Source organism: Dipodomys ordii, unplaced genomic scaffold, assembly GCF_000151885.1.
Source record: "Dipodomys ordii isolate 6190 unplaced genomic scaffold, Dord_2.0 Scaffold74, whole genome shotgun sequence".
NCBI classification, from domain to species: Eukaryota; Metazoa; Chordata; class Mammalia; order Rodentia; family Heteromyidae; genus Dipodomys; species Dipodomys ordii.
Window position 1 is genome coordinate 1861608 of NW_012267290.1, and position 15263 is coordinate 1876870.

Consider the following 15263-nt stretch of genomic DNA (forward strand, 5'->3'; position numbering starts at 1 on the left):
CGGCTTTTTTCTTTTTGCTTATGTGGTGCTGAGGAATCGAACCCAGGGCCTCAGGCATGCAAGGCAAGCGCTCTACCACTGAGCCACCTTCCCAGCCCAGAGAATTCTTTTTTTAAGTGGCTCATGTGGTGGTATTGGCACGCGAGGATCACTCTGGGAAGCGGCCCTAGTGACCCAGGCAAGAGATGCTGGTCTGAGGTCAGCAGGAAGAAACAAAGGACCGTGACAATAGACAAACTAATTTCTTTCTTTTTTTTTTTCTTTCTGCTTATGTGGTGCTGAGGAATCGAACCCAGGGCCTCAGGCATGCAAGGCAAGCGCTCTACCACTGAGCCACCTTCCCAGCCCCACTTAAACTAATTTCTAAAAACACACAGAAAGCTGGATTTGACAGAGAACTGCTAAAATACCAACTACCGATGTGGTAAAGGTAGTAAGACTGAGGTCAGAGTCAGCTTGGAACTGTAGAGAATCAATCTGAAAACAAAGGGAAAAGGTCCTGGCAGAGAGCCTGCCTGAGTTCACGTTCCAGTATTGTCCCCCAGAATTTTAACACACTCTTCATTTCCGTTATTTTTGTTGTTCTTCCCCTGTGTGCTCTATTTTTAAAACTATATTTTAAATAAATAAAAATACATTCTTTACCATCAGAAAGAGCGCGATGGAGGGTCTGCCAAGAAGGGGAGAGAAAAGAGGTTCAGCACAGTGCTAGGGTGCCGGGCGGCGCTGCGGGAGAGGTGACAGAAAGTAGAGTGGGTCTGAAAGGCTGGCAGCCCGGCAAACACACACAGGCCCGGAGACGTCTGGGCTTACTGGATGGCGCTGATACAGGAGGGTGTGGGCAGGCTGCGGGCACCTGAGCCCTGAGGACCTGTCCACACAAACGGTGACCAGGAGACAACAGAGCCAGAAGAGGAGGGTGACCACCGCCAGGGAGCTGGAGGAAACTGAGGGGGAGGGGAAACCTCTGAGGAAGAAGGGGGCCAGGGAGAGGATGAGCCTCGAAGCCCTCAGCGTGTCCGCACCTCTCCTTTGCCCTTTGCCCTCCCCTCTCCCACCTCCTCAACGCCTGTTTTAAGATGGGCTCCTCATCTCTATCTTAAGACCATCAAAAATAATGGTTCCTCAGGCTGGGTGGCTCATGCCTGTCATCCCAGCAACTCAGGAGGCTGAGATAGGAGGATCGTGGTTTGAAGCCAGCCCAGGTAGAAAAGTCCCTGAGACTCCAACAAACTACACAGCAAAAGCTGGAAGTGGTGCTGTGGTTCAAGTTGGTAGAGCACTAGCCTTGAGCACAAAGAGGCTCAGGGGCAGTGCCCAGGCCCTGAGTTCAAGGCCCAGGACTGGCAATAATAATAGTAATAACAATAATAATAATAATGGTTCCTCAAGTGTTCCCATCCTTTCACTGAGTCAGAGGACACTGCCACCCCGCGTGCTCTCTTTCAGAAACACAGTCCGCGTCACCCAGATGGGAGGAAGTGCTCGCTTCCTAATCTTTGATCTCTTGCTTTACTCTTGGCCTCTTTGTTATCTCAGGGCTCCCCAGTTACTGCCAAGGCTCCCTCCTCCCTTCCTCTGGGTGTGGGTGTGGTTCCCAGGCGCCCGTGGGCGAGGCCCGCCCTGTCCCGTTGCTGCGTGGCTCCGTCTCGTGGCTCTGCACTGCACAGATGCCCATCCCACGCCGTCTCAGCCCTCAGCAGGGCCTCGCCGTCTCTCCCACGACTGCAGCTCTCATGAAGACAAGAGGAGCTTTCCCGTCTGTACTGTCAGGTTTTGGAATGGGGCCTGGTAGCCTTCGACACGTTTGCTAGGCCAGAATGGATGATAAGTGAGAGAGGAGGAGAAGGCTCGCCTGCCGCCCAGGTTGGAGGCTGACCATGCGTGGCATGAGTTCTAGCTCCAGCCCGTTTTGTCTTCAGCAAGCCCACGAGTGTCCTCTCCTCCCGTGGATTTCCGAGAGCCACGTGAGCTCAGAAGTGATTGTATGTCTGGGAGCCCACCCACTGAGAGCTGGGGAACCTGGGTTTGGGTGCTGGCCCGGCTCTCAGTAATGGGTGACCATTGCCTGCTCTCAAACGCTGTCCACAAACTAACCCGACCTAGATCAAGAACGTGCTCTGCAGATGCATGAGAGATACAAGCCAGACGCTGGCTTGCAGGCTCACGCCTGTAATCCTGGCAACCTAGAAGGGTGAAGTTGAGGTCAGCCCTAGCAGAAAAGTTCCAGAACCCCTTCTCAGCCAGAACCTGGGATGAGTGACTCACACCGTCAGCCGTGTGGGAGGCTGAGGCTGGGAAGATCATAGTTCCAGGCCAGCTCGGGCAGAAAATGCTGCGAGACCCCACCCCTAGGGAAGAAGAGGGATGGGGTGGCGCTCCCTAACCCTAACATCCCGGCTAAGCAGGGAGCCTCAAGTAGGTGGATCAAAAACTCTCAAAAAATAACCAGTGCAAAAGAGTCTGGAGACGTGGCTCAGTAGAGAGTACCTACCTAGCAAGCGCAGGGGCCTGAGTTCCAACCCCAGCCACACCTCCCGCTGGGGAAATGGTAGCTGTCGCTCAGCGGTGGATGGAGCAGCTGTGGGGGCCTCTGAGGTCACCCCTGTCAGTGTGTGCGAGGTAAAGGGTAATAAGTAACCCCAGGGCCACATCCCACTGCCCAGCCAGGCCGCGGCCCCACCTCGCCGCCTGAGTCTCATCTTTTCACCCTTGGGTGCACAGGGCCCTGCGGGGGGGGGGGGTCATGTGGGATAAATCCAGGTGATAGGAGAGGCGTCGCCCCCTCTGGGCAGAAGTGAAAGAAGCCAAGAGCCCCAGACAGGGCCTGTGTCCTCCTCGGCTGGGGCGAGGCAGAGGAGGAGGAGGCTGCTGGACCACGCAGGGTGTCCGTGCCTGGAGAGGCCTCCTCTAGGCCACAGGCCCGGCTTTGCCAGCCGGCCTTGCAGTGACAGAGACGGCTCTGTACAAGAGGAAGCCCAGGATCCTGAAGGATTAGGCGCCACGGAGTGCGGTGGCGGCGTTTGAGCCAGGTCGGCGGGTCTCCACACGAGGCCCTAGGCAGACCTTCTCGGCCTAGAGAAGAAGCCAGAGAGAAGCCTGCATGACCTCAGCCTGCTTTCAACCCAGCCCCATTGTGACATCGGAGGCTGAGCCAGGCCTGAAGAGGCTGTGCAGCCTCATTCCTCAGCCCAGCCTCCACCCCCCCCAGCCTCCTGCCCTCCAGCCTCCCTGCCCCCCCCCCGCCCCAGCCTCCAGCCTCGTACATGGCCATGACCCTGCTCTTAGTGCTGCTCCTCGCTGCCCAAGCCATGGGGGGAGATGTTGGTACGTGGACTCCTCTCCCACTGGCCAGAGCAGCTGACCCAGGAGGGGCTGGGCAGGACTGCTGTCCCTCCCCTCCCCTGTCATCCAGTCTGTGGTGAGCATTAGGGCGAGGGAGAGGAGAGTGGACACGAGCCTGTGAATTGGCTGAGTGGCCACCATGGTGCCAGCTTCAAGAACAGGGCAGGGGGAGCGGGGGGGGGCTCCCCTCTGCCAGCCACCCCTCCGCAAAGCTGCTTCTCTGTCTTCTCCTTTGCTCCCCAGCCCAAAGTTTGACCTGTCTGACCTTGAGCCTTGGTTTGGAAGCTGGAGGCTTCACTTATGCACAAAAGAATACTGGGGTGCTCATTGCCGGGGCTGGAGGGAGGGAGGGAGGTGACTGGCAGGTGCAGGAGGAAGTGGGGCTCTGCACTTGCAGGTCAAGGCCGCTCCTGCTCTGGCAGCCTGCTGCTCTCAGCCCCGCATGCGCTGTCCGCCTCTCCAAGGCCGCGGCCCAGGCTGGAAGGAAGCTGAGTTGAGTGGGTTGTGGGTCAGCACCCAGGCCCCGGGGTGGACTCTGTGTGTGTGTGTGTGTGTGTGTGTGTAACTGGGAACCGCCCTGGGGCTAAGGCTTCTCCCAGAGTCACCCCCAAGGGCACAGGAGGGCTGCTTACCTCGCTCCATTGGCCCTCCGGCCCTCACCATATCTGGAGCCCAACACAGCCTGTCCTCGACATGGCCAGGGCCTGGCTGCATGAAGCAGGCAGTCAGCGAGGGAGTGCGGCCTGGCTGGGGTCCAGGGCAAGGGGACCCGAAGCGCACCACTGCCCAGGCACTGGCTGCCCCCTGCACCCCCTGCCCTCTGACCCCCTGCCCTCTCTGCTGCCATTGCAGCTCCAGGCTTTGGGTTTGTGCATCAATCTGCTATGCGATTCTGCACCAGCAGTTTGGGCATCCTCGGGACCAAGGGTCTGTGGTCTCCCCCATGGGAACATTGCGTATGAGAAACCCTGACCACAATGTGGCTCAAGGATTTTCTTCACCCAGAGGGTTTGTGGGCACTTCAGCATCCATTGTCAGAATTCATCCCCACGTCAGCCTTATAGGTGGGATTATCTTAGGTCCATTTTAGCAAAGTCCTCTAGCTGTTTAATGAGTGGCCGCCAGAGCCAGGTGTGGCCCTGACTGTACCAGGGCTGTGTCTCAGGGAGGACCCACAGCTGTAAGTCAGCCGCCAACTCCTCTCCCGCTGGGCGTCTAGAGGTAGACATATTTCCTCCCGTGCTTGTACATCCACTTTTTTTCTTTCTTTTTTTTTCTTTTTTTGTTGTCAAGGGGGTTGAACTCTGGGTTGGGTGCTGTCCATCAGCTCTTCAGCTCAAGGCTAGCACTCTACCATTTGAGCGACAGCACTACTACTGGTTTTCCTGTGGTTTATTGGAAATAAGACTCTCATGGAGTTTCCTGCCCAGGCTGGCTTTGAACTGCGATCCTTAGACTTCAGCCTCTTGAGTAGCTAGGCTGACAGGCGTGAGCCACCGGTGCCTGGCTACATCCAGTTTCTTTCTTTCTTTTTTTTTTTTGATGGTATGAAATATTTATTTTTAATTTTAATTGTTATTTTTTGTGAACATATTGTACAGAGGGGTTACAATTACATGGGCATGATAATGAGTACATTTCTTATCAAGCATTGCAGCCTCCTTTGTTTACCCTTCACATCCCTTCCCAGCCTCCCCCCGCCCCCCCACCCAATCCCGCCGCCCCCCCACCACCAAAGTTGTAAAGTTCATTTTTGACATGACAACTTGTACTTCTCATAGTTGCATCGGGTCCACCTGTATCCTTAACCGACTTGTTTTTCCCCATCTCCTCCACAAATTATACCAACATCAAATATAGTGAAAGCAGGGGACATCCAGTTTCTTAATGCAACCAAATCACGTTTCTATTATGAATGTTTAGCCTGACTTTTCACTCCTGTTTATCACTGAAAATTCTCCATGAACAAAATATGTGGAAGAAATAGTTCAGGATTCAGATCGCCGTAGCACCTCCTTCAGTCCCAGCCCCACTGTTAGACGCATCACATGGTGGACATCTTCCAGCAGGCAGGGCGGGCACCAGGATGCATTTCCACACAGCATCCTTGCCTCGTGGTTTGTCTCAGTCCCAGGACCCAGCATCCCCGCGGCAGGTGCGTTCCTTCTCCACCCAGTGCTCCCATTCTGGGACAGAGTCAGGCCGAGAGGGATCCAGAATGGCTTGCGGCCATACTAATGCTGAGGGGAGCCCAGCCAGGGCAGTGTGAGGCCCAGCAGCGGCCAGGACCGTCGGGGAAGGCCGTTCTGAAGTAATGACGCTTGGCAGAGGTCTGGACAAAGGGAGGGAGGGAGGTGGGAAACTATGAACAGAACATTCTAGGCAGAGAGCAGACTGCTTGGCTTCCGATCTTGATTGGACCATTGGCTAGCTGTGTGACCTTGGGCGAATCGTGTCTACCGTCCCAACTGTAAAGATGGAGGTGGAAATAATGATCCCGCCTCTGAGGGGGGCAGGGAAAGCGGAGGGGGACGGGGGCTGGATGTACGTGAAGCAGCTCCTGGCACACAGTAGGCCTGGTGAACACACAGAGGAAGTGCAAGCCCCAAAGACTTCGTCTTGTACGAGGAACAGCCATGGCTGTTCAACCCCTTCCGTTATTCTAACCCCAGATCACCTCCACTGGGACGCCGCACCCCACCCCGCAAAAGCCTCACTGCTCCTCTGAGCGGGTAGAAAACCAGCACCAAGAAAAGATCCAAACTCTGTGTGGGTCTTGGGGTCTTTAGAATCAGCAGTGCCCCCCACCCCCACTTTTGTTTTTGTTTTTAACTCCAGTGGGCCTGGCCTGGACCAGAGCCGGGAGTGGTCTCCTTTGGTTGAGACAGCTGGGGCCTGTGTGTCCATCTGTTCCCACCCATTTGCTGTGGACCACCCTCTGGGAGTCTGGCCTCTATAGGAGGTTCTGGCACTTTCCTCATGGCCTCTGGCATCTCTTCATTTCCTTGATCTGCTGTGCAAAATTAGCACAAACTGGCTGAGCCACACGATCCTTAGCACACCATTCTGTAGGGTAGGACTCTAACATGGGACCCCAGGGTGGACTTAGGGGTGGACGGGACCTGTGTTCCTGTGGACGTGCTGTGTGTGGGGGGGTGTTAACCTCTCTGAGCCCTTTGTTTCCATCCTTGGAGTTGAGAGGGAATGAGGGAGGGCCTGGCAGCATCTCTTGGTGCCCTTCTCCTCTCACTTTGCCTTTTTTATTTGTTATTGGTTGTGGGGCTTGAACTCAGGGACTGGGCGCTGTCCCTGAGCTCTTTCACCCACGGCTAGCACTTTACCACTTTGAGCCACAGCACCACCTCTGATTGTTTTCTGGTGGTTCATTGAAGACAAGAGTGTTGTGGACTTTGTTGCACGGGCTGACTTCAAGCCGCAGTCCCCAGGTCTCAGCCTCCTAAGTAACCAAGATTACAGGCGTGAGAGGCCAGCACCTGGCTGCGTCTGATATTTCCCTGCCTTATTTCACCATTCTTCAGGACTTTATAAGGGTTACTCTGAGCCCACTTGGTGGCCATTTTGGAATCAGCTGATTAACTGCATCTCCAAAGTTTCTGTTGATTCTAAGGAGAATGTGTGTGCTGGCCCTGGGGCTTGAACTCTGGCCTTTCCCTCTTGTTTAGCTTTTTCATTCATGGTTGGTGCTCTACCACTTAAGCCACACCTCTACTTCTAGCCTTTTGCTGGTCTATTAGAGATAGTCTCACAGATTTGTCTGCCCGACCTGGCTTCGAACCACAATCCTTACCTGTCAACCTCTCAGGTGACTCGGAACACCAGCACCCAGCTGCAAGGGAAAACATTTACAGAACCTCTGGGCTGACTGGTGCCCATTTTCCCTTCTCTCTTCCATTCCAGCAGGGTGTGGTGAAAGACCTGTTTTCGAGGGGAAAACTCGGTACTCCCGGATTGTCGGGGGGCTGGAGGCTGAGGTGGGGGAGTTCCCGTGGCAGATAAGTATCCAGGCAAGAAACCAGCACCTGTGTGGCGGCTCCATCATCAGCGCCTGGTGGGTCCTCACGGCCGCTCACTGCGTCAATTCTCAGGACATATTGTAAGTACCCGGGGCCTGGGGTGCTGGCAACCAGGTCGTCCTGGTCCTTAGCCAGCCCCGATGGCAGAGTTCCCTCAGGCTGGGGCAGGAGACAGCCAGTGCCCATCCTGGGTCCTCCGAGCTCACGCTGCCAGTCCCGCCAGCAAGCCCCTCCTCCTACCATTCCTTCTCGAATTTTCTGTCTACTCCTCTTTGATGAGTGCACATGGACCAATTGCTGATTACTAATGTGCACCAGACACTCCACTAAGACTGCACTAGTGTGAGTACCTTTATAAATAGGGAAACTGAGGTGGGATGACGTCATGGCCGACCCCCCCTGCGCGCCTCCCACAGAGGCCCGGAATTGAAATCCCAGCTTTAGCCCATGCCCATTCTGCGTGCTACTCAGGAACGCCTGGCTTTACTTCTTTGTTTTTCCACTACTGATCACATTTTACTTGAAAACTCAGACTATGATCCTTGAGCTAGGAGTTCGGTGTCAGATTGTTGCATGTACATTTTGGTATCCTCGCTGAGAATCTAACAGCTATAGCAGTATGGATCTAGTTTTCCCTCGGTCTGCATGTCTGGTTGTGTGCCCAGCAGACATAGTGGCCCACGCCTGCCTGCCTTGTTGGTCAATCCCCGCCCTGAGCCGTGGGCACACCAGGACCGGAGCAGGTCCATGGCCTGTGATCTCGGTGACCTCTCCTCCCGTCCCCTCCCCCCCCCATTCTGGGTCACCAGCCCAGTGGAGCTGAGCATCATCGTGGGGACAACCAACCTGATGAGCCCGTCCATGGAGGTAAAGGAGATCGCCAGCATCATTCTTCACAAGGACTTCCAAAAAGACACCATGGACAACGACATCGCCCTGCTGCTGCTCACCTCGCCCATCCAGTTCAACGAGGCGGTGGTGCCCATCTGCCTGCCCCCGCAGCCGCTCCCCGCCCGCTGGCACCAGTGCTGGGTAGCAGGGTGGGGCCAGACCAAGCCAAGTACGTGCTTTCCCCAGCCCTGCAGGAGGGCGTTGCGGGGAGGAGGAAGAGGAGAGACCTCCACCCTCACCCACCCACGTCCCCCTGGTCTGAGGGTTCCATTTCCGGCTAGGCTTCTCCTGGTGCTTAGGGCGGACAGCTGCTCCTAGAAATAAGTCTGTGGTACCTGTTAGGTTGTCATTTTGCCAAACTAGGAGAAAAGGCGTGGGGCAGAAAGGGAGAATGATCACCCCAAACCCACCAAGCCAAGGCTCTCACAGGAGTGAGGGACCCGCACAGTACGTGCTCAGGTCACAGCACTGGCACAGGCCGGCTGGGCCTGGAGCCTGCGGGCACCTCAGGAACTCAGGGGAGGGGTGCTCTGGCGCCATGCTGTGCTCGGGAGGGAGAAGTGGAGGAGGAGGAGGAGGCAGATGTGGGTAGACAAGATTACAAATGCTCAGGAAGAGTTTGATTTCGATGTGATCAGAGTTGATGAAAAGGAGAGACATCCAGGCAAGAAGAAAAGTCCTGGTCCCCAGACCCCGGCACCAACTCCCTATCACGGCCCTGAGCTTGGCAGCCAACCCATGCCCCAAGGCCATGCCCCAGAGCCTTGCATTCTGCTCTATCACTGGACTGCAAAACCACTTCCCATGACCAGGCAGGACCCTGCTGGGAAATCAAGGAAGGGAGTCTGCAGGGCTGGCCGGGGTGGAGCCGGAGGAGGGCTAGGTTCTAAAAGAGAGGAATGGGGCCAGTAGGGGGCTGTCTGGAAAAGCTTGGGTGGCAGGTGGAAGAGTTGACGGCAGTGAGGCACAAGGTGACGGCGGACGCGGGGACCGGGTGCGGCAGCTCTAGGCCGCGGCTGGCCGTGGGATGTGCAGGGGAGACCCACCGTCCACGCCGCGGCTGGCCGTGGGATGTGCAGGGGAGACCCACCGTCCACGCCGCGGCTGGCCGTGGGATGTGCAGGGGAGACCCACCGTCCACGCCGCAGCTGGCTGTGGGATGTGCAGGGGAGACCCACCGTCCACACCGCGGCTGGCCGTGGGATGTGCAGGGGAGACCCACCGTCCGTGGGATGTGCAGGGGAGACCCACCGTCCGTGGGATGTGCAGGGGAGACCCACCATCCACGCCGCAGCTGGCTGTGGGATGTGCAGGGGAGACCCACCGTCCACGCCGCAGCTGGCTGTGGCTGTGGGATGTGCAGGGGAGACCCACCGGCCGTGGCTTCTCTGATGAGCTTCTCCCTGGGGCAGAGGACAAAACATCCATGACGGCCGAGCTGATGAAAGTGCCCATGGTCATTGGCGACTGGAAGAAGTGTGTGGCCACGTTCCCAAAGCTCACCAAGAACATGCTGTGTGCCGGGTATGGGAACTCCAGCTACGACGCGTGCCAGGTAACCGCGACAAGAGGCCGGCTCCCCGGAGGCGTGTGCACACGTGCAGGGGGCAGCGCTTCCCCTCGAGGGTGCTCCGGTCAGCACGCAGTTCTCTGACGGAAACACGTCTGGTGTTCGTTAGGGACACTCGGAAAACCTGCGTTTTCCATTTCTGGGAAAATGACACCAGTGTCTCATGCGTGTAACCCTAGTGAATCAGGAGGCTGGGATCTGAGGATCGCAGTTCAAAGCCAACCCAGGCAAGCACGTCGATGAGACTCTGACCACTAATTAACCCCCAAAAAGCTGGAAGTGGAGGTGTGGCACAGGTAGGAGCAGGCCAGCCTTGTGTGAGAAAGCTCAGGGACAGCGCCCGGGCCCCAGGTTCGAGCCCCAGCACTGGCACAAAGGAATAGATAGATAAATAGAAACAAAAAGCCAAGGAGGACTTGTGACCCACACAGGGAGTCACCTTTCACTCATTCATTCACGCGCTCCGCAGCATGGTGCCCGCGGGGAGCCGAGTCCCCGTGGCTCAGCCAGCAGGCCGCTGGGCCGACAACCAGACCTTAGGTAGCTTCCATTAAAGCAGCGTTTAGCTTCATTGCTTCCCTATAGTAACATGACACTTTTTTTAAGGAAAAAATTTTAAATTGATACCTAGAAGACTGGAGAACGGGTTCTGGGCTCCGGGGATGAATGAATGAATGACTCGGATTTGTGTCTGAAGCATAGCATGCTCTTTTCCCCGTACACAGTGCGGGAGAGGCGGCTCGTGGCAGAAAGGCTTTGGGCCACAGAGTAATCTCTTATTGCTTAATGTGAAAAGATGGGCCGTTTTCTCCGGTGGACTGTGACCCCGGGTGTGGCGCCGCCCTGCGGCCAGTGATGGGGAGAGCAAGGGTCTCTGAGGGAAGCCCAGTGCCACAGATTCCACTGCTCCAGAATTTCATTCAGAGGTGGAAGACATGGCATCCACACTCTACTTCGTGGATGAGAAGGCAGGGTTGGCTTCTATCGTCAGCCACTCTGGTGTGACTGTGTGGTCACTTTGCACTCTTTTGCACACTCAGTAACTAGGTACAATGGACTGCACGCAACCTCGTTCTCCCCACGGGGCAGATGAGAGACCGCGAATGGACATGACTGGGCCAGGGGTCCCACCAGATCATGGTGGGAGCCTGGCTAGAATCCTGGGCCTCTTGCACCCAGCCTGGGCTGGGTGGGCCTGCGTGTCGTCCATCTCGCAGATGCCCACTGGGGATGCTGGGGTCAGGCTCTCACCAGACTCTGCCTGGCTTCTAGCCAGAGCCCTTGGGAGAAAGCTCTTCCCGGGGCCCACTGCAGGGTGAGCCTTGCTGCCTTGCATCCAAAGGCTTCCACACACAGAACGTCATCTACTTACAAACACACCCAGCTGTCTGGGAAGGGATGCGGGCTCCTCCTCGATGTACAGGAATGTTCGCGATGCACCCCTGGAACAAATACTTCAGGTGTTCTGCCCCAGATGTTTTATGGCCTTTTCCCAGCTCCTACCTCACTGGAATGACCTCCATTTTGACCAAGTCCTGGACACAGAGGCTGCGTAGAAGGACGGGGTGTTTGCTGAAGGCTAGTTCTCACCCTGTTCTGTAGAAGGCAAAGTTTTAGGCAGGAGTGTACAAAGTAAGACGCCCTCCACCAAACAGAGACCCCAGACGAGCTGTGGGTGCTCAGCGCGTCTGGTGAGGGAGGAGGAGCCGTGGTGGAGGGCTTGGCTAAATGCTGGCCATCCTGAAGTCCTGGCCCGGCTCTGCCCAGGCTCGCGTGGCCTCCGCTAAGTCCTGTCTCCTCCTCGAGGCTCACGCTCCTTCCGCTAAAGGAGCTGAGGGAGATATCCTGTTCATACCCTGCTCATGCCCCCCTTTCCTGCCTCTTCTTTGTGTTCCAGTGAGAGGACCCGCAGCACAGGGGCCTCCTGCCCCGACACCCCCAGCCCTGGGCACAGGCCCACCCTCCTCCCGTGTACCACATGCCCGAGTGGGCTGGGTCCCGCCTCCGTGGCCGCTGCTGACCTGCGCCCTCTGCCCACAGGGCGACAGTGGAGGGCCCCTGGTCTGCACCGCGGAGCCCGGGAGTCAGTGGTACCAGGTGGGCATCATCAGCTGGGGCAAGAGCTGTGGACAGAAGGACACCCCTGGAATATACACCTCGCTGGCCAACTACAACCTCTGGATCCAGACCCTGACCCAGATGGAAGGCAAGCCCCTTAACACCGAGAAAAAGATAACCCTTCCGGAGCAGCAGCCGCAGCGCACCGAGGCCTCGGGGGGCCGCGCAGCCCGCAGCCTGGCACGCGGGCTTCTGCTCTGCCTTCTGCCCCCCGTGCTGCTCAGAGGCATTTCCACCTGGGAATAAAGCGTGCAGGGTCTGTGAGGTGATGTGATCTGCGCCCAGGGGGGAGGGGAAGGGGGGAGCAGGCGGAGGGGACCACCTGTCAGGCTCCACCCCACGGCCAGCTTCTCACAGCAATAGCGAGAGGTGGTCCGGAAAGCCGCGAGCTACCAGCAGCTGCTCAACCAAGAACGGACAAGATTCCAGCCTGGGCCAAGAGCCAAGCACGTGACGCTGGACGTCCCAGAGTCCAGTCTCCATATGTAGCTGCTTTGGGATCAATGGAAATGCATCAGGGTCCTTCCTGGGGCCCCTCAGGAGAGATGCAGCGGGGGCACCGTGCACACAGCACCTGCTGCAAATCCTCTGGACCCAGCTCTCTCCCCAGCAGCTTTAGTTCATCGGTTCTTCGAGACTCTGGCTTGCTGGCTCTTCCTCCCCGCTCCTTCCCGGCCTCTTCCCCTTCTCCCCACCCTTTCGTGTCTTTGCACGTCACAGGCTGTCATTTTATCTTTTCTGTGGCTACTTGTGCACACGTTTCTCTGGCAATCCCACTGACTAGTTACAGCATCCTGGGCCCCTTCTCAGTCCCATGTCTCCTCCTTGTCCTCTCTGGTTGGAGTTTCCATCCTCCCGCCCTTGGTCCTCCACCTCCTGCTCCTCTCACACCCTCCCTGTGTAGACCCGTGGAGGAAGCATTCTGTGTGTGTCTTCAGCTGGGAATCCCTGTCCCTCACAACTGGATTCCCTTTATCTCAACAGAACCTGCCACTGGTTCCTCCCCCCCCCCCGCCCTGCCCCCAGGCCCGGGCTGTGCTTTCTGTGGGTAGCAGGTAGGAACAGAGGCAGTAAGAATGAATTTCAACGGCGCTCCAGGGAAGCTGGGGAGGGGGCAATGGAGATGAATGCTATGACTCTTAGCATTTTATCTTATTAAATTAGACATCCTAGAGTCCTCAGAAGACCTGGGAGGATCCCAGCGCCTCCCCTGTGCTCTGAGAACGTGCCCGCCCTGACTGCTGTCCTAAGCTGGGCACCGTGAGGTCACAACGAAGCTTTCCAAGCAGTTGCTCCCCATTTCTGTACTCAGCTCATGAGTAGAGGAAGCAGTTTGTTGAGGTCCATGTTCTAGTATTTTCTTGAACGATCCCTGCTTTAGTCACCAAGGACAGCCCAGCACAGGCTTCTTCAAGTTTGGGCCGTTCCTATCAGAATGTGGACCGGAGTGTCACAAGGCCTCTGTGTGGCTCACAAGTCACTGTTTGACGGAGACTGTTCACGTGTATGCATTATTTGTCATGGTGAGCAAGGGAGAGGCACAGAGCCTCTCGGAGCCTGGCCTGGAATCGGATCAGGCTGCTGCTCTGCAGTGCTCAGTGCCCACATCACAGCAGTCCTGGCTTATGCATAGGAATGGGTGGCCCTGCCATAGTCCACAGAAGTCCCAGGGTCTTTGGAAAGTTACAGACACAGGTGGGGAGAACTCTGCAAAGTGAACTTGGGGCTTCCTTTAGGCCCAAAGAGGAAAAAGCGCTCAGAAGAGACTGGCCAGGGTGTGAGTGTAGTTCCTGGAAGTGGCCACCAGGTGGCAGAATGGGTCCAGGCAAGAGGCATTCCCAAGTGTCTGAGAAGCAAGTTTGGTTTCTGCCGTTACAAAGCTCCAGTGACAGGCGTGTTAAAGTGGCGCTGGTGGGCCACACCTGTCATCCTAGCTGCTGTGAGGCTGAGATCTGAGGATCACTCTTCAAATCCAGCGTGGGTATATGAAGCGCTTCTCCCTGATTAACTACCAAAAAGTCCAGAAGTAGAGTGTGGCTCAAGGGGTATCAGCCTTGAGCGAAACAGCTGAGGATAGCATCGAGACCCGTGGTCCAGCCCCAGTACCTGCACACAGAAAGCCAGCAGCCAGCAGCTCCTGACACCATTCCTGTGCACTTGGTGAATGCATCTCCGATGAGTGAAGAGCAGAAAGGTAGAATGTTCCACCCGGAAACAAGGTAGAACTAAACTCCCTTATCTAAACTCCTCTGAGCTGCAGTTTTAATCCTGGGAGAGGGCATAACCTCTCCCCAGTCTTCCTCCAGCGAGACAGCCCGGGGAGGTTCTAGACCCCAGACATTCAAAGAGGAGCCACAGGTGCTCACCCCTGCTCCCCACTTCAGAGAAGGGCTTCCTGCAGTTTCCCACCTGTCTGCCCCGCCCCTCTCTGCCAGTCTCCATGAGACCATTTGCCCTGTCTTATCCAAATCCGTGTTACCCCTGGGAGTGTGATCTGCATTTGCACTGCATAAGCTTCCACCGAGAAAACGGGTTCTACTCAAGAGTTGACGTGTTGGCCATGGTGTGTGTGCGGGGCATGCTGCATGTCTTTGGGTGTGCACACACCTTTGGGGAGGAGGAAGGAGGGAGAAGGGCAGGGGTTTGTTGTCTTGTCTTCTGTCACAGTCACATGACTGGGATTTTTTTCTTGTCCTGACAGCCCCGCTTCCCTCCAGAACCACTTCGGTTCGGTTCGCTCCAGCTGCGGCTGTGTCCCAGCCTCTTCCCATGTCCGAGCATGCTCAGCAGCTCCTGCACCGGGGGCTTGAGCACCATCCAAGCCCCCTTCCTCCTGGGCAGGCAGTGGATTTCCTTTAAAAGCCATCTGTGCTCAATAAGCTACAAAGGTCATGACTCAGAGTTGAAGGTCAAAAGGCACCGGAAGCAATCCGAACGCAGGACTTCTTTCCGCTAAGACATCGGTGTCCCAAGGTGGAACACATCCCTGGATTTAAGATTCACACACGCGTTCACTCTCTCAGGCCACGTGGAATGGGTGGCAGGTGAGTTCTCTGTGCTGGGAGACGCGACAGACAGCGTAGGGTGACAGCCTGGGGGAGCTTGGCGCTGGCCACGGACCAACCGACACAGCGCAGCTGAGACATGAACTGAGGACAAGCTGACCTGGGCCGAGCCCGGTCAGTACTCTCCTCACCCCAACAACGCTGACCACTGTGCCAACGGGGAAGGCTGGGGATCATGGGCCAGTGCCTCCTCATCCTGCCCTGGCCAGGAGGGCTCTCAAGGACTGAGACAATCCTGTC

General features: G+C 56.6%; 1 protein-coding gene across 1 annotated transcript in view; it reads left to right on the forward strand.

Annotated features, from left to right (window-relative positions):
• Positions 1 to 12204, forward strand: part of LOC105991543 (serine protease 55-like) — a 12727-nt gene extending 523 nt beyond the window's left edge. Inside the window, exons 2-6 of the mRNA XM_013024198.1 lie at positions 4198 to 4272; positions 7264 to 7459; positions 8189 to 8439; positions 9683 to 9825; positions 11881 to 12204. Coding sequence (XP_012879652.1) covers positions 4198 to 4272; positions 7264 to 7459; positions 8189 to 8439; positions 9683 to 9825; positions 11881 to 12204 — 989 coding nt within the window. The remainder of the gene's footprint in view (positions 1 to 4197; positions 4273 to 7263; positions 7460 to 8188; positions 8440 to 9682; positions 9826 to 11880) is intronic.
• The last annotated feature ends 3059 nt before the right edge of the window (positions 12205 to 15263 follow it).